Source organism: Styela clava, chromosome 4 (genome assembly GCF_964204865.1).
Source record: "Styela clava chromosome 4, kaStyClav1.hap1.2, whole genome shotgun sequence".
NCBI lineage: Eukaryota > Metazoa > Chordata > Ascidiacea > Stolidobranchia > Styelidae > Styela > Styela clava.
In genome coordinates this window covers 16,575,002-16,599,145 of record NC_135253.1, presented here as the reverse complement: position 1 = coordinate 16,599,145, position 24,144 = coordinate 16,575,002, and the positions used below count along the sequence as shown (strand labels likewise).

Below are 24,144 nucleotides of genomic sequence, written 5' to 3'. Positions count from 1 at the left end.
TTTGTTGTGGGTTGCCACAAGCAGTGGTAATAAAGAGTGGGTGCCAACTCTAAAAAGTTTGGGAACCACTGGTTTAGAGTATTGCAAATGAGTCGTGCGATCCCAATTTGAAGTTGAGCATTTGAGTTTGAGAATGTTCATTCTGTACCTGATTGCTCTGTAGAGTAGGTATGAGTTCAAATCCCAAGATAATTATGTACAAAAAAATTTTGGCATGATTTATCAAGACCAGAAGTGACTCGAGTTATATAAATAAATTGATTTAGACTGGTCAAAAAATTACCTGACTGACTAATAACAACAGATGCAACGTTTTTACACCGGGATACTTACCACATATACAATAACTCTTGAGTAACATTTCCATACTCATATAGAATAAACAATGAAAATTACTAGAAAATAGAAACAAAAATTTCAAGGTTTTTGTACAAAAAAAAGCAACCAAAGAAAAGTTTTAAGTGATCTAATTTTGGGTCACGATACATAAGTTGCAAAACACTGATATAAAGTATAGTATTTCACTATCATAGGACATAGAAAAAAAAAACGAGACAAACATAGTACTATTTAACATACATTGTTTTAAATTTGCTCCATATTAAAGAAGCCTCACTGGTCAGATTTCGCGTTTTTAAATCATTTAGAATGAATAACAGTTTAAAGTCTTGGCCTCGCTGACCAATATTAATCCTTTGGCGGATTTTTCAGTATAGGATTCTCATATTTATCCCAGGAACATGGCCCATGGCTGCAGGGAAGACTGCTAAATCATATTGCAAACCACGGCCTCTCGTACAGTAATAGGAAAAGTTAAGCAGTTAATTGTTCAGTCTATGTCAAGGTATTTCTGTAACAGCTAGTGAATTTATAATTTACGATTTCGAAACAAAATGTCTGTTTCAACATTAATAGTTTGTTTGTTTATTTGACTCATGTCATTTTCAATCTTGAAAAATACAATTCAAGCAAGTCAATATTCGTAGTACCCCCAAAAATGCATGGGTCACAAGCTGTATCACTTCTGAGTTCCTTCACTTACTGAGTACATTCTGAAAACCTAACTTGATAAGGAGGATTCTTCATCAAAGAAGACAAACCAAATGCATTAACCTATACATATTAACATATAAATTTGATGCCGGAAAGATCAAATTGCCAGACAAAGCATTCAATGTTTTATTAAAAAACAAAATTGAATGATAGAAAAGTTTATTCTATTTTCAACACTAGCATTTATTCCTACGATTCCTGCGGTTTATTCCTACCTGCATATGACTAAAAAACCTTACCATTGCATTATCAAACGTGTCATTTATGAGTAAAGAGCAGCTGAAGTCTTGAAGAGATTTCTCTGGAGCTAGAGTTCGTAACAAACATGCTCTATGATAAAAAGCTCTCCAGTTGAGTGGGTCAAGATGAATAGAAGCCGATAGATCAGCCAAAGCACTCTCATATTGTTTCATAGAAGCATACGCCCTTCCTCTGTAAGTCCTGGGTAATACGTTAGAATAAAAATGTTGGTAACATGCGCTACTCGGATATAGTTTGGAAATTACTAAAACTTTGTAGTGAAAACCAGGCAGTAATCAATAATCAGTATTTTATTTTACCACCATACTAAAATACACACTGTACAGTGTACAACAACGTTTCCCAAAGGGTGCATTCAATACTAATTGACAATAGCAGAGAACATTATCTTGATTTCAAGCATACATGACCTTACAATTATTAGCTGTGAATAATCATGTTTGGACTATTAACAAATAAATTTGGATAGGAACATGGTACTGTAGCAGTGTACTCTGGTGTTGGAATCAAATTTGCACTGCAATAATATTAAATTCGAAGAGGCATGAACCCGTATCGCATTTTGAGATTGAAGAAGCATTAAATTTGGAAGTTTATCCAACTTATATATAAATTTACCTCGCTAATGCATTGTTAGGTTCCCTTTGGATCATCAGAGTAAAATCAGCAATAGTACTGTGCCAGTTTCCGTGTGAGAAATGGAATCGTCCACGTTTCAACAAAGCATCAGTACGGGAAGGATTAATGCGAACAACAGAACCATAGTCTTCTAGTGCTAACAACATATCCCCTGACAATCAAGAAAAAAGTTAATAAATTAAAGTCACACTGTTTTCGACATTGGCCTCATTTAATAAAACTTGAAAACCAAGAAATATGACTGATATTTAGTATGCTATGATGATCATAAAATTTCAAATCCTTCAGATGATCATTCTTTAGTACAGGGCTGTTCAAACTAGGGGTTACGAGCCCCGTTAGGTTGGTTCAATGGGAGTCGCGATACCCATTATCAGATTATTTCCAAAACTAGTCATACTTAATCTTGTTCGACACTAACTTATGTTAAAACAAAATATTGACCAAATTTGAAACCAGAACTGAGAACCACCATCACCAAAATAAAGCCAAGATTCGATCATTCGTGAACATGCAAGCACATCAGTCTCATTAAAGTTCCTGAGGGCCACGAAATAAAATGGGCGTTCCAAATGGGTTGTGGTGAAAAAAGTTTGGAAACGTTGCCTTAGTGTAACGTTTCATACATCTTAGTTTAAAACAAAAGTGGACAAAAGACGGAATAGGGTTTTTATCTAAGAAAGCCGATAAGGCGGATTAATCATATGCCAAAACATGGTTAACAGTAGATTCTGATGTTGGAATAGTTGACCAGATATTCGTTTCAGATACATGGACTTGATGATAGAGAGAGTCACATGTGACCTGCGGTTATGTGAACCACTATACAGCAGCAAGGAGACCAGCAATCCCCTTGCACTTACCGTATTCGCTCGTTTTATAGCCCGGGCCCATATTTTTTTCAACCAACTCACTAACCGGGCCCTTATTCAAACCGGCCATTATTCAAGAACAGGCGCTTGTTATTTTCGATATTCGTTATAATAATTAATATATTGTTATTTCCAGTTCTCAATTATGATTTAAACAAGAATAACAAAAATTTGGACTTTTTCTACGCACCGCAGGTACAAATCCGCAAAAGAAGAAAAGTTTTGTGACGCCCTATCAATATTGAAACGACGCACTGTGGCGTCGCGACGCCCAGTTTGAGAACCATGGTGTTATGTAATCAATGCTACCTGTTATGTACTTAGTGCCTAAGGCGTGAGTGTTATCTACCGGCGCTTAAAATTCAACAGCGTTGTGACAAAAACGCTTCTTATTTCCTATTGTTCTCTACGACTGAAAAATCAGCTTTTACATCGGGCGGGTATTCAAGCACCGGCTCTTATTTAGTTTTATGTTCTGTTCACACGGGCGGCTATTCAAACGGGCCCTTAATCAAGATCGGGCGGTAAAACGAGCATATACAGTAATTATATCCAGCAGGACTTAACCCGCAGATTGATCAGGTATGGTGGCATTTGTGTTCCTTACGATCAACGTGATGAGTCAACCTTTGAGTTATCAGAATTAAATATATAGCTCCTTCTAATATAAAGTTGATATTTTACCTTTCTTTTCATACAATTGGGCACGTTGAAAATATGCTTCCTCATCATTAGGACTGAGTTTGACGGCTTGAGTATAATTTACTATCGCCATCGTAAAATCACCAAGAGAAGCAAATATATCTGCCCTCGATCTGGAAGAGAAATAACGATGATAATGTAATAAAATGAAAGCTAGTAACTACTTAACATTTCAAGATGTAAATGAAAAACAAATAGGCAACCAGTGGGATTCAATGTGGCATGCCATTTGTTTTACAACGATTGATCCTGCTGGACCTACACGATAACGGAAGGAAAAAAGGTTGAACCCAAATTCCAATAGGATAGAATTAGATTCCTATTTCCAATTGATTAATCTGAATAAAAAAATAAATAAAAAAAACAGCAAACCTATAAGCATGGACATGTTGCTTGTTTAATTTTAGTAAAATATTCAAATCATCCAATGCTTCATGAGATTTGTTTTCGAGTAACTTAATAAGATGACGATGCCAATATGCAGCAGATAACCTTGGCTCTAATGACAACGCTTCGTTCAAGTCTTCAGTAGCTAATCTGAAAATATAATTAGAACATTCAAATTTGTTTTATTAAAATTTATGCAAAATATGTGTTTTTTTTTTGTACAGTATTTTACAGGCGATAAGGTGCCCTTCAAATCCTGATTTTGCTAAAACCAATCGTACAGTAACCCGATGCTCCTTAAAAATCACAGCCCGTTGTGCTATCGAGTACGAGAATATCGGTCAGAGACCGAAGACTTATCGATCGAACGTTAGGGGATCCCCAAAACAGCGCTATTACTCAATAGTGACACCTTGTGTCCCATCACTAATTAATTGATAGCTCGCTAATTATACGACATAATTTGCCCAAAATCAATTGGCTTTTGGTCAGAGATATGATGAATGCACATGCAAAATCTGGAGCAGATTCAATCTCGCTTTCGTGCATCTAACAGACAGACAGACAGACAGACAAATACCTATCAACATACTTACCGATTAAAATCGATAAGTAATAAGCAATTTATTGACAGTGGGCCTCATAACCCGAGATATCTTATGGCCCATAAAATACAGTAATACACTACATTCAAACACGGATTGCTAGGAAAAAATTACAATTGAATACAATGGCTTGCGGGCAAGCTACGACATATCACTCAGCTTTCTTTGTTAAAAGGGTTTAAGTCAGGATTCACACTGTTAGTACTAAAGCACCTAGCAGTAAAACCTCATCTTTCATGCGTAGATGACTTTAATACATAAAGTGGAGTGGACGATATAAATTCGAGGTAGCAACCAAATATGGCTGTTAGTAGAAAATACAATAAAAGAAAATAGTTCTCCATTTAGAGGGAAATGTTAAAGGCATATAATAATATCCTATAATTCAATCTTATTGAAAAACATTAAAATAAGTTTAGTTGTATATTTTTGTTTTGTAAGATATTAAAAACAGATTTCAGATGTTTAGAGCAAAAATCAATCATAGAATAATGTATAGCAAAAGTGTATTTACATGATATAAGATGGATTATCGAATACAAAGGATAGTAATAATAGATGAGTTTTCAAGACATGAAAACTTCATCACCGATTTCTCACTTAATTTGTCCTAGTTTTCTATACATTGCTCCTCTTTTTGACAGCAAAATTGCTTTTGTAGAAGTTTCAGTTTCTAGTAACGTTTGTATTTTTATTGATATCCTCTCTACCTCTTTCTCCATCACATCGACTGTTGTTTCCTCATCTGAAATATTACATACAAAATAATATCAGATTGACGTTATTTTGGACTAAAGTTTGCATTAGATTTCGCAGGAGGTTCAACAGAAAATGAGAGTGGGAACCATAATCATGATATGAAGCATGCAGCATTGATCAATTATTAGAAGTCTGGGTTTGGTAAGGGAATGGTTGAAATTTTGGGATGCCAGTTACAGAGCCTTGGTTTATAGGGGGAATCTGCAACCAATCATCACAACAAAACATTACGCTCATCTGCAAGTCCTGAAAATACAACTGCCTTTGCTCGTCTGATAACCAGTGTGGATTCACTGGTTGTGGGAGATAATTATGTGCAAGATGATTGCTGGGCTAGTCGTCACTGTGGAGTGGTTCATGTGAGCAATGCTATCTCATGGCTTCCTCCATGGCAGTATTCGAAACATTAACTGGCTATTTTCACAGTCAACAGGAACAGGTAACCTTTCAAGTCGCAATGGTTCACTATATGATTAGGTAAGTCATCATATCAACTTTCCTCTCCTCCAAGATAAATATGATAATCTTTCCATATTTAGCTCAACCAATTGATTCGTGGAGGAAATAAAATCCCATTTTCATATCTAGCAGGCTTTACAATTGGTGGTTTTAATTCTGGAATTCTTCAAATTGTCAACACTAAATATGCAAAATTTGCAAAGTTTTGCTAGGTTATAGTAAGGTCATCATATGATATACCTTCATCTGTTTCAAGAATCTTTATAAGCCAGGTCACATTCAACATAATAGGTGCGAAAAACATAGTATGAATCAACAGGATAGAATGAACAACAGCCAGTGAAGCATCTTAAAATCAATAAATCTCATTTTACCTACGAATTGATAGTCATCTGTAGCAGTGTGAATAACAACAGGTTGCAAGACATCTGGTATTTTAGTCGGAAGTTTGGATTTTTCAGCAGATGACGATCCTGATCCTGGATGTGCAATGGCTGCAGATTGCTTCTGATCTTCTGTATAAAGTAAAACTCAATTAGCAGTGATAAACTGAAACATTAGTTCAATACCAATTATGGACCATTTTATCCAATTAATCCGTTAGAACTGATGAACCCCAAAACAGATAAATGTCACACAACCACGAACCACATGAGCAATGAACATACCAGGAGTGCAAAGTCGAAAAAAATTTATTAGAATCTGAGGTATTCAACAGCTGACTATAAACTAAATACCTAAATATTTACTGAGACCTTTGACTCAAGTTTTAAAAAAAAGTTTGAAGGTAATTTCTATTCCGGATATTGGGGAACAATATAAATAACAAAATTTAAAACACCTCCTTTGTAGTAAAACTATCTGAGTGAATCTATCTGGAATTGCATTCATGAATCACATACCAGTGAAGTTAGAACAACCTCTAACTTTCCAACAATATGCATTTAGAAGTAAAACTCCCTTATTTTTAAAAAATCATAAATTGAAGCCAAAATCCTCCACGTTCTACAAGAGCATATATATTGTTTTGCTGGCACTATGGGATGTATCATGTAGTATATCATGACATACCAATTGTTTCTGATTCTTCTGGTTCAGATGAAGATGTTGACCAGGAATCATCATCATCAGCAACAGATGGTGGAATTGCCTGAAGAATTTGGAAAAATCATTTAAGAAAAAATATTTCAATAATTGAAAATTAAATACAGCACAAAATTGGATTCCGTCTGAATCTAGTAAAAAATCAGAAAAAATGACTTGGTCGTATTTTGAATTAAGTTCCCATCAGCTTAACAACTAGAATAGAGTTTAAAAATATCTACTAGATTTGGCCTTCACATGTATTTATATGAATAATGGAGTAACTGCCCTAAACTAGAAAAAACCTGAAATTATCAATGTCATAGAATTCCATAAAAAATATGAATTTGTGTCTATAGTGAAAGCCAATTATCAGTGTGATGATAACTTGTACCTAACATAATCCTTTATTCTTTATTTCAAAATGTTTCAAGAAGAAAAATTTCATCTTACCTCATCAAACCATTCATTCCAAATATCTCTGACCCATTCTCTGATGTCATCATGTCTTACATCATCATGACGGTCAATGAATTCTTGAAAATTGAGATCTCTTGGAAGACTGTCAAAAATTTGAGTAAAAAAATTTTATTTTAGGAAACACATTATAGTTCTTTGGTAAAAACAGATTTTACAAATATATAAACACCACACATATATAAGACCATACATAATAAATACTAATAAAAAAATTACACATAGAATTTTTCTAAATTAAAATTTAAAAGTTTTTTCCAGTGTTCTCTGGAAATTTTCCTGAAGCATCATGTCAGGTATCATCTATCTCCTTCACAGGGCAACACCTGTGAAATCTTCTAGCACTACAGTGATTGCTCACTTTCTATCGGTACCTTTCCCCTATAAATGAAGTTCAGACCTTGCGCAGCAAACTATTTTGAAGAAAAAAAATATTTAATAATACACTACCTTCGACTTAAGTGACTATGTAGATTTGTACGATGCGTACTTCGTCTTGTTAGTGGTCTTTCTTCGGCTTTTGGAAGTTGAACTGGACAAATCGTATCAAGCGATCTAGATCGTTTCAATGGGACGGGAATATAGGATGCCAGGATTCTACGAACTTCTTGAACAAGCGGGAAATTTTTTTTTATACTCTGTAAAATAAAAAAAGAAACAAAATTACTACTCTAATAAATCACATTAACATGAAACTGAATCACATCAAAACTATCAAAGATTTTTAATGTTTAAAAAAAGGCAAAAATTACAAAATGGTAACTATACAAGCGCCATGGGTAGTTAGCTGATTGCCTGAACCAATATTTCCCCTCGAATGTTGTCGTTCCGGAGGTACATTTCTGTAATTTTACTACTGTTCTTTAGTTCTGCATTACTACTATTATTACACATTATAAACTGCGTAAGTTGTGCAGAAGCGATTTGCACATTACACTAGAAAAGGATTGAATAAAGATTAAATAAACAAAGTACTTTTTATGCATAGTGAGAGCGGAATAAAGGGTTCCAAATTAGGCGAAGGAAGGATATTAACTGAAGGGTCGGTACCGCTGGGTAGGTACTGCAGGTAAAAGAGTCCTGATTATTCTGATGAGTAATTCGAGCCCACCACCTTATCCTAGTATTCGGACGTAGGATAGCTATTATAGTGCAGGACGTTTCGAGTGCTGAACTCTGACTGTGTTTGTATGGCAGGTTACATATCTTGGGTTTATGGTGTAAGCTCGTTAGGCGGCTCTTGTATAAAGTCAAGAGTCAAAGTGAAAAACATAAAAATTTGCAAAAAAAATATCAGAAAATATCTTCAGTTTTCAAACTTCGAGGTTCTTTACATGAATGTGACTGCTTAATTTAAAATAAAATTGTGCAATATCTCATAAAAACACAATATCACAAGCTAGAGCTAAATTCAACTTCAATCATTAAGGAAATCGATGACAGAATTTTCTGCAATATCTCTTATTGTTACCTTCTTTCTGCTTTTTCTTCTGTATGGAATATAATCTTGTCCTCCTTGTCTTGATAATTCAGCTAAACTCAATCTTTGTTCCGGTGGAAGAGGTTCCATCATAAACTTGGTTGATTTTGTAGCCTGTGGTAACATAAAATGACAGATATTTATGATTGCGATTGAAGTGTGAAATGGTGATAAATATTTTGAAGAAATATAGAACAATCATTCTCAGAAGGGAATAAAAACAACAGTGAGTGATGGGATACAGTGGGTGCAAATAATTTGATACATATGCAGAAACGGTGACATGAAAAAAGTGAGATATACCGGTAATGTTCAAATAAATTTGAAAAATGTAGCCCAAAAATACATATTTGATTAAAATTCCGTTAACCCAGACCTGCACAATTCAAATGTACAGGACCGCAACACACAAAAACAATCGCACACAGGCCGCAAATTATCCTGATTACCGTATAACCTATGACAGGGGTCAGCAACCTTTTGTCGCTCGCGGGCCAAAATAAGGGTTGCAAGTCATTGGCGGGCCGCACATATTTTTAGAAAGTTGAAAACCAAACGGATGATACTTTTTATAATAAAAATCAGGCAGTGACATTGCATTGCATCTCACAAAAAATTCCATTTGAATATTTTCGGCACCATTGAACTCCTTGCACTTAGCATCAACTTTTTTGCGTTTTGTTGCCATTTGTCTAATTATAAATAAATTATAGGCTAATCAAACGAGTAATTGTGAATTTTATCCTTGTTAGATTATATTATAATTTAATCTACACGCGTCTCGCAAAAAATTCTGTTACACAAAGAATATAATCATCAAAACAGATGTATAATTCAGAGAAGTGAAGCGTCAAGAGCCGGATTGTATTAGTCCACGGGCCGTATCCGGCCCCAGGGCCGTAGGTTCCCGACCCCTGACTTATGTGATGTCATATTTTTTATAGTATAGTATAAACAATGTAACTCATGATCAATTAGCCATCAAAATGGGAATCTAATTCACTTAATTATAATATATCTAAAACTACACACAAAAAGTAAGCACATCCAATAATATATGAGTTTCTATTTTTACATCCATACTGTCAGACATCACCTTTATATCTTGTACTTGTCCAACTGATGGTTGTTGCGCAATATCATGTGTCGGCATAGCACTTGAATCAGGCATAGTTGCAGACATGAGCATTGTTTCTCGTTCTTTTTCCATTGCTTGCATTCTTTGTTGTCTGAGTTCTTCCATCGCAGTGGAATAATCAGAATTCATCTGTTATTAGCATATATATAATCAGGCTTACCATAGGTCCCGGAATTTAGCCGGGGCAGTCCCGGTTTTGACAAGCTGTCCCACCACCCTACATGGTAGACTCAAATATTCCGGGCATGCAGTATTGGTGTCAAATACTTTTTTATTTAATATTCAAATGTAAATATTAATTTTAACTGATTTGCGACTCACTTCACTAGTTCTGTGAGAGAGAGAGTGAGAACTATCGTATATTGTTATGTCATAATGTGTTTAATACGCCACTTCAACATCTAACATTAGCTGAACTGCCGTTAAATTATTTAAAATGCATATTACCAAGCCTCCGAATCAAACTAAGATTTGTCGAATACGAACTGTCCTGGTTTTTTGTTTCGTATATATGGTAAGCATATATATAATGAATACATGGTTAGAGCATTAACTTCATTGGTATCACAGATTACAAACTACCCAACCCAGGACAGATCTAGTAATAAATAATAATGAGTCAGCAATGTTGAACCGAGAAGATTCCGTTCCTTCTTAAAATAGTAGGTGTTATATATCATTATGATTTCAGTGAATGCTTGTACAGGACCTTGTTCAGAGCAGTCGGCATGAAAAACAGTATATTGACTGCGGTGGGGTACACAATTTATTACACCCCGAGTAAGGTAGGGAGTGGATCTCAACCAAGAATTCAGCCTGCGATAGCATCATAGTTAAGTCTAACTTTTTAACCAATAGGGCCCCTATGTCCAAACAACAAACAACAGTTAAGACCTGTCTCTTCAAATATTATTAATTTCATATTAGTTTCATGATTGGTGTCTTTTACCTATTCAATCAAATCTGGTCTCTCACCCACTATAAACAGTCAGTTACCATATAATTTGAAATTAAATTTGCAAGTTAAAAGCAACATCATATGTAGTTTCGATACACATATTGGATATAAATATTTACTTGATTTCAAATTCTGACACAAAAATGAAATATTACACAGTACCTTCACAATTGGTTCTTCGGTCGTTTCAGCTTCTGAAATATCCGGAATGGAATTTGATCTTCCCAGATTGACAGATTCCTCAATATATATAGATGATTTTCTTTTTGAAATTTCTGAAAGATCCTAGTAACATAATGAGTATTTTATTTTAAAAAATGTATTCAAATTTCGGAATAGTAGGTTTATTCAGTTTTGTTCATAACTTACCTCTTCTGATTTATGTCTTCTATTCAAATAAAGTAAGTTAAATTCATGTTTCTTTTCCTCAGAATCTGCTTCTGTTTCTGATTCACTTTCATCCATATCAAGTTCCTACAAACAAGAAAAAAAAAATCATTTCATTTTTTGAAGTTCAGAATACCTAAAATTGGCACAATACAGTGGTTCTTCTTCTCCATTTCATATATCTGAATATATATCTTAATAACGCAAAATCCAGTCAAATGGTTTTTGATCAAACGTAACAATGCATTCTCATATCCCAGAGACAGTTCTTGCACTCCCAATTAAGAAACCCTGGCTTAATAGCTTGAGAGTTTGACTTGTGCTTCGTACTTCCTTTAAAATTAAGCGTTTGTACGCAATTCGTACCACCCCACCTGAAGTGTAATAGTTGGATAGACAATGTTCAACTGAAAAGATATTGGTCCTTTCAAAATTGTTAACCCCTTGCTCATCAGTGGCTGTCTATTCAGAGCTTTGTTCTGAGTGAAGATGTAAAAAAGTCACATAAAAACATACGGTCCAAATTCTATACTATGCCACAACCCTAACTGTAAATAGTTACTTATACAAACCGTTTTTACACCATCCACAGAACCAGATGCCATTTGTGATCCATGGTATTGGGGAAATAATGCAGCTTTAATTGCAACTGGAGGCAACAACATCTTAGGTGGAGCAGGATCCCATATCAATCTCCATATGCTTGATTCCCTCCCAAAACAACTGAAAAATAGCGTGAATAAAAACAGGTAAAAAGACAACTAGCTATTACACTAGCTATTGAAAACTCAAATTATAGTGTCAAGATTAAAAATGAAGGTAGAAATAATTGTTTGCAAGTCATTCAAAAAACTGATATTTTTGAATCGTATTTTATGGAATATTCAGGACTAATGCAGTGAATACAGAACAACTCAGTAAAAAATGGAGGAGGCAAAATTAAAAAAATATGCGAAACACACTATGGTTTTTCAGTAATTCAATGTAGGAATTCAATGTAAAGCTTAACTTCATCGGCTTTAAGTTACTTACAAGGTCAAGATATAGGATACGAAAATATATTTCATTCATCAAAGTATACCCACTCCGAAGAGTATTCTTGATAGAAATCATAAGCAAAATATGAAAATGAGTATCAAATCCTAAACAAGATATTATTAAAGTATGAATAGGTATGGCTATATGGTCCCAATCACTATTTGAATGACCTACCACATATATGGTATGTTGAGCTGCCAAATTTGTTAGGACAACCAGACAAGACATTTTTTACACTAAATTCAAATTAACTATTTGAATTCCTTTTGTTCAAAACTTAAATGAAAATGATACATCAGCAAATATGGGAGTACAGACATACGTTTCTCCCTGTTGTGTCATATTTTTGTTTTCCAACACATTGTCAGCGAGTTGTCTCCAGGCATTCATATCTAAAGGATCAATTTTGCTTGTATCAAGTTTAGTTTCTTCTTGTTCAGATGGAATCTGATGACGGGATAATGCTGTTTCTTCCGATGCTTGTTGCATTACTTGTTTATTATATTCTTCTACCTCTTGCCTGAAAAAATAGTACTAAATACTAATAAAATACTATGGGTTGCATCAATGAAAGATAGAATAGGATTTATAGATTCATCCTGGGGGGGAGAAAAGTAATAAGACGGATTAATCATCTCGTCCGGTTACCAGTACATGTCGGGTATAAGATTGATTAGTCAGTTATTTGTTCCAGATGCATGGACTTGATGGTGTAGAAAGCCGCAACCGACCAACGGTTACTCGAAACACCCTGAGAATTGGTATTATCTTTATTCTGATATGAATATGGTCCCATATATTCAACAGCATAGATAAGTGAAAGAACAGAAGACTTCTAGATTAGTTTAAACGAGGACGTGATGATCCATCATTGATTGGTACCAGTATTCTAAATTATTCCTGAAATTAGAAATTCAAAATGAAGAATAAAATAAATTTGAAATCGATTCGAATATTCAATTCATTTTGGACATTAATGACTTACCAATAAATGAAATTTAATTTAAGAGTACGATACTAAAAAAACTCACAGAACGGAGGGAATTTCTTGATTCAGACCATATTGACTAGTAGCACTCGTGTCATCTGCAACAGACATTGTGTGGGCTTGTGATGGAGGAGGTGCAGGTGGAAAATCAGTGGCATTTTCCTTTGTTTTATTTGTAAAGTGGCGATTAGTTTCTAAAGCATTTCGTCTTTGTGCAACAGCGTGTGTTAGTTGTGAAATTGCAGCATCTGAAGGGGATACGCCAAATTGTGAAGAAGAGTTTGCTGCCAACAAACACAAATGATGGATTCGACCGCCGGTTGTAATTGTTGAAGATAAATCAGCAGGATGAAATCGTTCAGTAGCTGATCCAGATGATGTTCCACTGCCATAATAACCTGAATATGCACAAAAATTATTTTTAAATTGATGTTTCACACAGCTTTCTAAGTGTTAGTAATATGCTTTCTAGCATACCACTGAGTATGTATTGTCAGATTTGATTTTCATGTAGAAGAGGATTGTTAGACTCCTCACCATTGCAGGATGGTTTACATAAAAATCAGTAAGTTATAGTTTACTTCCAATCTAAGCTCATGTCTATAGAATTATGAATAGTTAACTATTTCCATTCGCAACTTGAACTAGTAAACAGAACGAGGAACCTGGTTTGCTATACTGGGCCATAAAATCAACTTCAGCACTGTAGGAAAGGCAAGAGATGAGAAAGCGGCTATCGCTTAGTGATAAAGGCAAAACAGCGATAGATTTAATGCAGCGACAAGATCAATATGTATTTTCACCCATGTGAGCACATTTTCAAACATAAACTGTCAGATTGGGATGTTATGCTCGATGGGAAATGATCTGAGTATTGACAAGGGCCACACTACATGGCAAGTGGGCTAGCCGAGTTGTGGCCCCCGAGCCACCTGTTGCACACCCCTGGTCTAATGCTTCAACAACTAGGCCATGTTATTCATAAAATCAATTACCTTCATCATCACTCGTAGTTTGATATTTAACGAGTGGTGCAGGTTTCCCTTCAACACAAATGATATCTTCATTGGTTACATCCAGCGATCTGTTTAAATCACGAAATGCTTGAGCTGCATCAACATAATCATCTGAAAACACAATAAAAATATTTTAGATTAAAATGTATGATTTTCTACTTGAGCTGTTAAATCTGTTCTTTCCAAGGTATGTTAATTGGACACAAAGTTGAACTATTGATCGTTTTTTTATCTTATCTTATCTTTTTTATTATATTATTGTTGGGAAAAAATCGCTCCTCTTAACCTACTGGACCAATTGCTTTATAATTTTCAGTAGTTAAAGCTCGTTGTTGTCGCTAGAAGGCTATCATTATTTTATTTATTCCAAAAATTTCTGTGAGATTCGTTTTTCTCTCCAACGTTTTGTGTGATGCCGGCATCAAAATTAAAAATTGCGCGCATTGGTTTCGTGATTAAATCTCAGTGATCTGGTGGTCAGACTACCAGTATTGCGCAAGATTTGATACTACTTCGCTTTGGCCTTTGTGTCCACATATTTGAGCGTTTATCTCTCGTTTTTGGAAAGAATTTGCTCAAATCAAGGAAAATCACACTAAAGCATCCACTTCTTCGGAATTCTAAACAACAGCATATACTCAGTCGTGGGCTGTTTCATACCCTATTAACTAGTACTCCAACTTGTGATGAAAAATGATTAAACAATATCACTAACAAAAACAGGACAGCAATGCTCAAACATATGGACACAAAGACCAAAACAAAGTAGAACAGGTATCTAATCTTTTACAGTAGAGTAGACTACCGGCACCACAGTCTTCATGAATTCGGCTGACCACCAGATAGCAACAATCGCAAACGCGCAACAGGTCACATGGTGAGTGATTTTTAATTTTGATTACGACATCACATAAAAAAAACGAATCCGATAGTGGTCACAGAAATTTTTGAAATAAATGAAAGTAATTACCTTCTCGCGACAACAACAATCTTTAACCACTTAAAATTTCAAAGCAATTGATCAAGTAATTGGAGAGAAAAGAGATTTTCCCTAACAACAAAAACAAGAAAAAAATATTCCTAACAATATCAACAACAACATAAAACCAAAACGATCTACAGGTCCACCTTGTGTCCAAAAACATCGAAGCTTATATCAAGCCACGAAAAATATTCAGCAACTACACACATCTACTCACCAGCATCTCCACCACCAAGTACTGGAGTCGAAAATCCACTGTAATCTGAATCTTGCTTCCATCTTTGTGCAGTTTCTGATGATTTTCTCAGTAATATTGCAGCAACATCAGGGATACCTATGAGGGAAAACATGTTGTGTTATATTGCAGACATTTCTATTGTTGAATATAGAGTGATATCTTAGTAGTTGAACATAATTCGTTCAGGATTGGTGTTGACTAGTGACTACCGATTTGTTTGAGTGCCAAAACTTTTTTTGCCACAAGAAACATTGGTAATTATTTTAATATGTTTTTACGTATTTCGAAATACCCAAAATATTACAAAATCGTGGAAATGTGGACTTTGCTATATTGTGAAACGAGGTCAGACAAGCGAACACCATTCTCGTTTTTTGTAATAATTTCATTTTTCAACTCGATAGTCACTGTTTTCCTCCCTATATCACTATTTTTCTTCAAAGCCATTATCAACACTCAACAGCAAGAAAGAGCATTAATCACAAAAATTCCTCAACACATGTTTTCCTGCTAACGTTCAGACTTGAACTGATTCTCGATGAATGGTCGGCAAGCAGCTGAGACAGGATCACTGTATTTCAAGATCGTATTGACTGGACTGCTTCGAGTTTCCCAACAATCAGCATTAGCTGGAGCGTAATGCACCACCAGAAATCTATAAATTTCAGTAGCTCTTAAATTTCAATGATAAGTTTTCTCAGGAATAGTTTTCTTTACTTTGAGCGAGTGTGCATGAAAATTAAAAATAGGAAGAAACCTTTAGTATAGTCTTAGTTTGTTTAGAAAAATCAACTATTCCTCTGTCCTCTGTAAATCATTAAAAAAAATAGTCACAAAGAAGAGTACCCGCAGGAGCAGATATTTGACTTGCAAGCGTAGAAACAGTATCTGATACATCAATATCTTCTTCTGCATCAGACGTCGATAATCGTTTGCGATCTTTTTTTGTTGGCAAAACAGGAACTTGAACATTTTCTTCTTCAACTGATTTCATTTGTTCTTCCTTTAAAAAAAACAAAAGCAATTGGTTCAACTCTCATTATTGGCTTAGTAAAAAGTATGAACCTTCAGCCACCAGTACATAGGCTTCGTGGTTAGAATGGTGACCTAACTATGATGATATTGTGGGTTGAAAATACTAGGTTTAAATCTTGTACCCATCAACTTAACCTGTATATATATGATAGTCACAAGTAGAATAGGAATAAGATAACATATCCCAGGGGAGAAGAAAGACGATAAAACAGCTTAATCATATGACAAGCCACGACCTCTCGTCCAGTTACCAGTCCATGTCGGGTATAGAATTAATGAGTTATTTGTTTCTAATGCATGGACTTGATGGTGGAAAAAGCAGTAACCGACCATCAGTTACGTGAATTACCCCACGGCAGCGAGGGGGCCAGCATTCCTCTCGTACATAATAACCCCCAAAGGATTCGAACCTGCGAACCCACACAGGGTAATCAGAGGTGCTGTGGCGAGTATATTCATAATGCTGAGCATGTTCACCACACCGCCAAGTCATATAATATCAAAATATTTACAATATCAAATTGAAAAATTGATTCCAGCTCTTTCAAAAATAGTAGCCATTTTAGTATCAGTTGGGGTCTGTTCAGAGCAAAGGTGTAAAAACGCATGATGAAAAATATTATTACCGATCAAGAAGAAATTGTTTTAAAATATATAAGGCATGAATAGTGAATGGATATCGAAATAAAATCTATGCATTAATGCCATATATTTGATGCCTTTATTATCCTTTGCTTTGAAAATTAATGATCTAAGCACAAAGCACATTTCGCTGAACGTATTAAAAACGTTTCGTTATATTATGTTTATCATATTGTAGTATATTACATAATTAATGTACCTTGTTAGTCCACTCTTCTGAATGACCCAAAACTTGCTTCAATAATTCATCAATTCTTAAGTCAGAAGAAGATTTAACTTCTGTTCCTTCCCGAGATGTTCGAAGCGATTTGATGATGTCATCAACCGACCTTATGAAACAAAACAAAAAATAATTTATTTTAAATTGCAAAAGTAACTACAATCAAAGGAATAATAAAACTGAATGTCCTATAGCAATGTATGAACACGTGATAAACTACTGTAACTAATAGAAAATTAGGTATAGAGGTGTTAATGTGTGCAGTGGCTTAGGTTGTTGAAGTGTTAGACATAACTATGATGGCATCGCATATTGATATTTTAGATTTAAATCCCAAGCCCAGCTTCACCCAGTGTGTAATAAATTCAGTAGGCAATGTCAAACCGGAGTGATTCGGTGCTTCCAAAATAAAGTTGATCCTCGCATATCAGTGGCTGCTTGTACAGAGCCTTGTTTGTAGTGAAAGGCAAAATTAACTCATATGAAAAAATTACTAAATTTAAATAGATTTGAATTTATTACACCTGGTGGCATTTATATAAGTGATTGATATAACCCCATATTCATCAGAACTATGTGAAGATTTTAAATATAAACTGCAGTTGAGACATTTGGAAACAATATGATAGAATTCTTTGTCTTAAAAGCATTTGCTGTTTCTATATAGCAGCATTACACTTCCATGCATTGTACGAATCACTACATTCAAGAAATGAAGTTATTGAATATTCATATTTTTGTTCAATTTCATAAAGTAGATATAATTAAAAATAGCTTTGACATTTTCATTAAGTTCTGTACAGTCAATTGAGGGAACCTATAATCAAACTACTTGAATAATATGATGATGATTTATTCATTTGCAAATACAAACCTTGCTGATCCAACATCTCTTACTTCCTCAGTTGTAGCAAACTCAACTTCTCCTTGTTGTTTGTCAGAGGGGGAACTTGGTGGTGCTTCCAACTGCTTGCCTAAAATGGAGCAAACGAAGTTGAAACAGATTTAGAAATACCAAAGACACAAATATGAACTCACATTGAAAACAAAAAAGTATTATGAGAATGCTTGATGTAATTTTTAAAAACAGATCATAAAGAATATTTCATTCACACAGATATAATTGGAATGCAGTGTCTTAGGGCAGCGGTTCCCAAAGCGGGCGACGATTTGCTAAGTGGGCCCCGAAAATTAACAGAATAGTTTTTTCCCTGTTAATTTGGCGCCGCATGGATAAAGTTTGGGAACCGCTGTCTTACGGTATATGTATATATAATATACTGTGGGGCAAAATGGTTAAAGTAAGCATAGGAGGGAGGATTCAGCTTTGTTATATGTTCGGATAGATAAATTAGGATTAGAGTAAACATATATGAGATTCATACAAATGGTGCAAGTGGGACAAGGGTGGGGCACAACATTTTTTAGACACCCGTTGGAATGCAAAATCCAGTAATTTTACCTAATTCGAACATAGAGCATACATAGTATAGTAAAGTATAACAGAATCAAGATAAGGCCAATGAAAAACATATAAAATCTCATCACCTGATACTTGTGAGTTTGAAGATATACCATCCATACGAGATGAATGTCTGCTTGACGTTCTTTTGCTCGTTCTGCTGTTTGGTGGAGCAGGGATGAGTGAGGGTTTTGTAAAAACATGACCTTTCAACTTTGTCATTGGAGTTGCTTTTGGTTTTCTTCTTTCTGAAAAACTAATTTTTCCAGTAGTACCAGTACTGGATACAATAGCAGGCATTTTCTCAGGTTTCAATTTCGATTTTTTCACTCTATTAACAAATTCTATTTGTTGTTCATCCGGGTCTTCGTTATCTTTTGTAATTTCTTTATCTTTGTCCTTGTCAATGCCCAAATTCGACTTTCCTATCACCATAACACCCATTTCGTTAACTTGTGATGTTTTCCTGATAGGAATCACTCCAACGCTTGAGATTTTGGGTTGAAGTAAGGTATCGATTGTTGTATCCTTTTCTGGTTTACAATATGGGTATTTATTACTCTTTTCAAAATTGATATCTTGACTTCTTTTGTCTAATGGATTGTAGTGTTTCCACTGTTCGGCAAATTTAAACTTCTCCATATTTAGTATGTTTGATTTAAAACTGTGTAACAATAAATTGTGAGAGCTAACTTTGATTCGCAGATGCAAGAACATGGTTAGTAGGGTGTATAAAAAAATGTGAGGTGCTACTTTGGTATGTATGTATGTATGTATTTCAATTCATCCCGTCCAGCAATCTTCTCGCACATAACCATCCCCACATGGGATTTGAACCCGACAAACTCTTATCAATTCATATAGAATTTTTCAATGGTGGCATCACACTTTTGTTCAATCAAATTCAGACGTACCTAGTTTACATCAATAATAAGAAGAGAACACTCATATGGTTTGAATCAGTCATTCTCAAACTTTTACCACGTCAGACCTTTTCTCTTCTGGTAGAGGAGGAGGAGCATTAGTTGGATATATTTTACTCCGATCAATAAATATTAATTTTAATAAAACCAAAAATAATAATGTATGTGTGTATGTATGTTTATTCGTCTAGTAAAATCAATATAAAAGAGTTAGTAATTATCAATAATGAAGACGGGATGTATGCACAAGACCATACTGGCCTAATACACACGAATGTGTGGCATGCACCCCTTACTGCCTTATGAAAGAATGATGAGCATAAAATACATTAAATCAAATACGTATGATATGGTCCTTTATACAGACAGTTGTACAAGGAGGGTGGGTGGGTGTGGGAACAGGGGTAACGGTGGAGTATACAAAACTGTTTGTTCATCCGAGTTTGTAAGACAAAACAACATCATGAAATAGAGACAACACAACATGAAATACACTGCATGTGAACATAATAATAAAATTTTGAATTTGGACATAAATAAAACACCCTTGATGGTACCATATACTATAAATGGGGGAAATAGTCAAGTTTTTAAGTCAAGAGTAAGTGTGTGCATAGCCTATATGGAATGCACCACCCAAGGATGAGTGTTGTTAGTAGTATTATTATTATAGAAAAAATGCATGAATTCTCTCAATTTATTCGCTTTTTCAAGATACTTTGTTCAGTTTTATTTATTTTTCTTTATCAATCATGTGGTGTAAACTAAATTTACTGTACAACTTCAACCCAGTAAATATGACTGCATAACAATAACATACCGGTACCTCATTAGCTTATTCTACAATTTTAAAACCTTAAAAGAACAGAAAATAAACCACTTGATAAGTTAATTCATCCCGTCTAATGATGTAGCTAAATATCAAACAAATCTAAAGAATTTGGGTGTATTTAACCAATCCAAATGCATGCTATTCCATATCAGCGATGATTATCTGCTTGTAAACAAACATCCGGCTTGTTTCTACAAATCTGGCAACTGGATTCCCGCTTGTGGGTTGTCACGGAAACGACTTTCTGAATGAGAAATAAAAATTTAAATTAAAATACGAATCTGTCGAGACTGACTTTAAATTATTAGAATGAATTTTATATTGTAGTAAACATTACTTAAGTAATATATAGAAATATATTGATATCAGTATTGTTATTTTATAGAAAGTATGCATGTTGCGCTCCAGTGAACGTACAGTCTTCACCTGTGGCTCAATAGCTCCACCTAGTCGTTTGTCCTATCGAGTTATCGAAAAACCTGGTCTCTCAGCTTGCGTGGTGGAAGCGAACTTGTTTGCTTCTTGTTAGTTCTATCCGTGATCGGCTTGATTCACCTTCTTAAGTGTATTTTGACGTCAAATTTAGTGCGATACTGGCGCAGCATAGGATTAGAAATAAGTTAACTGGAATAGAATTAAGATTCGATCCGGTCAGACGTGGTTTATGATGTTTATCTGTAACACCTAACAGTTGATGTTTCATGCCACACCTTCCATCCTTCAAGCGGCCAGGCATTTACTTTATATTATAACACTGCAATATTAGACAGCATACAATTATAATAAGATTATATCTGAACTCTGAACTAATTACGATTTATTGAATAAGCTGAAACAAATCTCTGCTATAATTTAAAAACATTTAAATTAATGTATATTTCTGTATTTACTGATAAACATGGGAAACTTTATCTGGAATCAACAATGGAATAATATGAATTGCTGGATAATACTGAATGATGTTTACGAATATATTTGTTTATTATATGTAACTATGTTCTATGTTTATTATTTTTTCATCATTTATTTATTTTTACAAAACTGTTATGAATCCACAACGTGGAATAATATCTCAATTTATGTATATCATACTTACAAGTTACATATAGGCCTATAGCATAATCGGCCAGCTTATCACTATTTCATGTCAATATGAATATTCATTAAACTCTTCTTTATATACTCATAAATTGTTATCAACATAGTATATATTTAGTTTTAATTGATATTCCCTGGTTTTATCGAACCAAATTGATGCCTGCTATTTTTGAATGTAGTGATTGAATAAGCCATGACTGTAAAATTAAAACTTGGCATGTTTGCATTGGAGTCAGGGTCGTAATTATTAACTCGTCAGAGTCGAGATATTAAATTGCCTCGAGTCAGAATTTTAAACTTTAAATAACGATAAACAAAGTCCAATTTTTCAAAGAAAATTCAAAAACAAATTGAGTTAACTAAATGTTATTAACGGTCTATTAAATATGCCAAAGTCCTCATATTAAAAGTATGGTTTCTGAAGAAGTTCTGAAATTATTTCCAACTTTGACATTGTCATTGATGTTCTTTTGAGTCAAAATTTTAAATCTGGAGTCTATTGCAAATTCTCACTGAATGCCCTTGTTTCTGTCTATTATTTCTCGCAATTGAGTGTATGTGCATTTTTGTTACCTGATGCTTAGTATGAATGAAAAAAAAAACTTTCTCTCCTTTCCATTAACCAATACAATTGAGTTCGTAGTTATCAAATATCAAGCATTTTTTTACCTTGCCAGGTATTTAGTAACGAGAACCTATTTAGTGTTTAAAAAGAACAAGCAAAAAGCACTTTCAAATTCTGTACAACAAGTATCAAAGCACTTCCGCATGAGTTCAAACCCACTAGCAGTTCAGGAGTTTGACCCGTTTGCAGATGCAAGCAACGTCAACGACTCGAAGCAGTCCACCCAAAGTGGAGTAATACATATACGTATTCAACAGAGAAATGGTCGTAAAACGCTGACTACTGTACAGGGAATCGGAGAAGATTATGACAAGAAAAAAATTATAAAGAAATGTAAGAAAGAATTTGCTTGCAACGGAACGGTAGTTGACCATCCTGAGTATGGCGAAGTGGTCCAGTTGCAAGGTGATCAACGCTACAAGATCTCTGAGTTCCTTGTCAAAGTTGGCATTGCAAAACAGGATCAGCTGAAGCTGCATGGATTTTAGGCTTCTAATGGGAGGATTTTATCTGTATATAAACAAGCTTTTGATTTGATGTTGACATTATTTTTTTGTCATCATGTTTTTGTGACTGAAATTTATATTGTTGAAATGAATGTATTGCTTTGCTAAACAAAAATATAGGAATTGATTTTGTAACATAAATAGAATAATGGATTTGGTGTAATAATGGTGTGCTCCATTTTTTCCATGTCGCCTTTGTGTTACTGGAATTGTCATGTTCGTTATAAAGCATTTTACATGCAGCATATGTCCTAGTAGTCTCAATATTTCGAAACAACATGGGTATGGATGATAATGCACAAATGGAAAATACACAAATTTCACTTTCCCGATGTTAATTCAGGATTTCTTATGCAGTTCATGTTTTATCAATGAATTATGGCATTCTGATTACAATTTTTGATCCATTTCGATTCAGCCCCGACTGCCATGTGTGTGTTGCCTATACATTCAATTCATTGTACAACTCTTAATCATTATTTCAAGTTAATAAAGACAAATGTAAACATCAGTAACAAACAGCATTTCATTAATGTATTTTAGTCTATATGAGAATTTGAGTAATGTGAAGGAATACGTAATGCTTAATAGGTTGCGGACTTTGTATGAACGGGTCTTGCCCAGTCGACATTTAAGACAAGGAGTTCCATTTCTGGCGTTCCTAGTTCTTGGATGGCTCGGTATTCGAGAATTTGCTAATATACGTTATGATATAAAGAAGAAATACGGACAATCAGATGCTTTCAGGGAAAGAATGGAAAAAGGAGGAAAGAAAAAAATTAAGGAAATTGATCCTGAAGAGGAGTATAAAAAACTAGTGGAAGATGCTGATCTTGATTCCTGGTTTAACATTAGAGGTCCGAGACCTGAGGAAGATTCAAGAGCAATACAACAGGAGCTGAGAGAGAAGCATCAGAAGTTGGACTCTGCTTCAAATTAAGTTTAAAAATATCTCACTGCTTTATTTCTATTTGATTCAATCTTTGTGTGGTGTGATACTGGGTATGGAATGCCAAATTTCAGAGACATTTGGTCAAGTGTAAAAACTATCAGAAATAAGAATAAGTGGTATGACATGTTTCTATAACCAAATAACTTCAATCTGTGGCAGTACAATTTTCGGTATGTGATTGACTTTGAATACATGTGTTTTCATCACTGAGTTAATAGCTATTTGTAAACGGCTTGGAGTCACTGGTCACTTAATAAATTTGTCTCACATTTAGGTGTAACCAATAATAAAAAAGGGATGACAGACTTGTGGTTAAAGATATTAGGC

General features: G+C 34.5%; 3 protein-coding genes across 3 annotated transcripts in view; 2 read left to right on the top strand and 1 right to left on the bottom strand.

Moving 5' to 3' along the window:
* The window catches only part of LOC120326538 (uncharacterized), a 30,081-nt gene extending 10,513 nt beyond the window's left edge, over positions 1 to 19,568 (bottom strand). Inside the window, exons 1-22 of the mRNA XM_078111994.1 lie at positions 18,968 to 19,568; positions 18,294 to 18,393; positions 17,399 to 17,528; positions 16,369 to 16,525; positions 15,502 to 15,618; positions 14,282 to 14,413; positions 13,330 to 13,684; positions 12,621 to 12,818; positions 11,833 to 11,983; positions 11,243 to 11,347; positions 11,036 to 11,158; positions 9,874 to 10,044; positions 8,769 to 8,891; positions 7,748 to 7,935; positions 7,274 to 7,382; positions 6,809 to 6,887; positions 6,112 to 6,252; positions 5,120 to 5,264; positions 3,900 to 4,064; positions 3,510 to 3,640; positions 1,933 to 2,104; positions 1,293 to 1,494 (exon numbers count right to left, since the gene is read on the bottom strand). Of these exons, the coding sequence (XP_077968120.1) occupies positions 1,293 to 1,494; positions 1,933 to 2,104; positions 3,510 to 3,640; positions 3,900 to 4,064; positions 5,120 to 5,264; positions 6,112 to 6,252; positions 6,809 to 6,887; positions 7,274 to 7,382; positions 7,748 to 7,935; positions 8,769 to 8,891; positions 9,874 to 10,044; positions 11,036 to 11,158; positions 11,243 to 11,347; positions 11,833 to 11,983; positions 12,621 to 12,818; positions 13,330 to 13,684; positions 14,282 to 14,413; positions 15,502 to 15,618; positions 16,369 to 16,525; positions 17,399 to 17,528; positions 18,294 to 18,393; positions 18,968 to 19,523 (3,750 nt within the window). The 5' untranslated portion in view covers positions 19,524 to 19,568. The remainder of the gene's footprint in view (positions 1 to 1,292; positions 1,495 to 1,932; positions 2,105 to 3,509; positions 3,641 to 3,899; positions 4,065 to 5,119; positions 5,265 to 6,111; positions 6,253 to 6,808; positions 6,888 to 7,273; positions 7,383 to 7,747; positions 7,936 to 8,768; positions 8,892 to 9,873; positions 10,045 to 11,035; positions 11,159 to 11,242; positions 11,348 to 11,832; positions 11,984 to 12,620; positions 12,819 to 13,329; positions 13,685 to 14,281; positions 14,414 to 15,501; positions 15,619 to 16,368; positions 16,526 to 17,398; positions 17,529 to 18,293; positions 18,394 to 18,967) is intronic.
* Positions 19,569 to 22,397: 2,829 nt separating this feature from the next.
* LOC120327246 (eukaryotic translation initiation factor 1-like) lies at positions 22,398 to 23,408 on the top strand. The gene has a single exon (XM_039393707.2). It carries the CDS (start codon positions 22,503 to 22,505, stop codon positions 22,845 to 22,847), a length of 345 nt encoding a protein of 114 aa, XP_039249641.1. The 5' UTR covers positions 22,398 to 22,502; the 3' UTR covers positions 22,848 to 23,408.
* On the top strand, positions 23,398 to 24,027 carry LOC120327241 (cytochrome c oxidase assembly protein COX16 homolog, mitochondrial-like). Its single transcript, XM_039393703.2, has one exon. The coding sequence runs from the start codon at positions 23,398 to 23,400 to the stop codon at positions 23,803 to 23,805; it is 408 nt and encodes a 135-aa protein (XP_039249637.1). The 3' UTR covers positions 23,806 to 24,027.
* The last annotated feature ends 117 nt before the right edge of the window (positions 24,028 to 24,144 follow it).

What these genes read in the sequence shown, in the direction of transcription:
- LOC120327246 (XM_039393707.2), top strand. Translation starts at nt 22,503, where the DNA reads ATGAGTTCAAACCCACTAGCAGTTCAGGAGTTTGACCCGTTTGCAGAT.
- LOC120327241 (XM_039393703.2), top strand. Translation starts at nt 23,398, where the DNA reads ATGTATTTTAGTCTATATGAGAATTTGAGTAATGTGAAGGAATACGTA.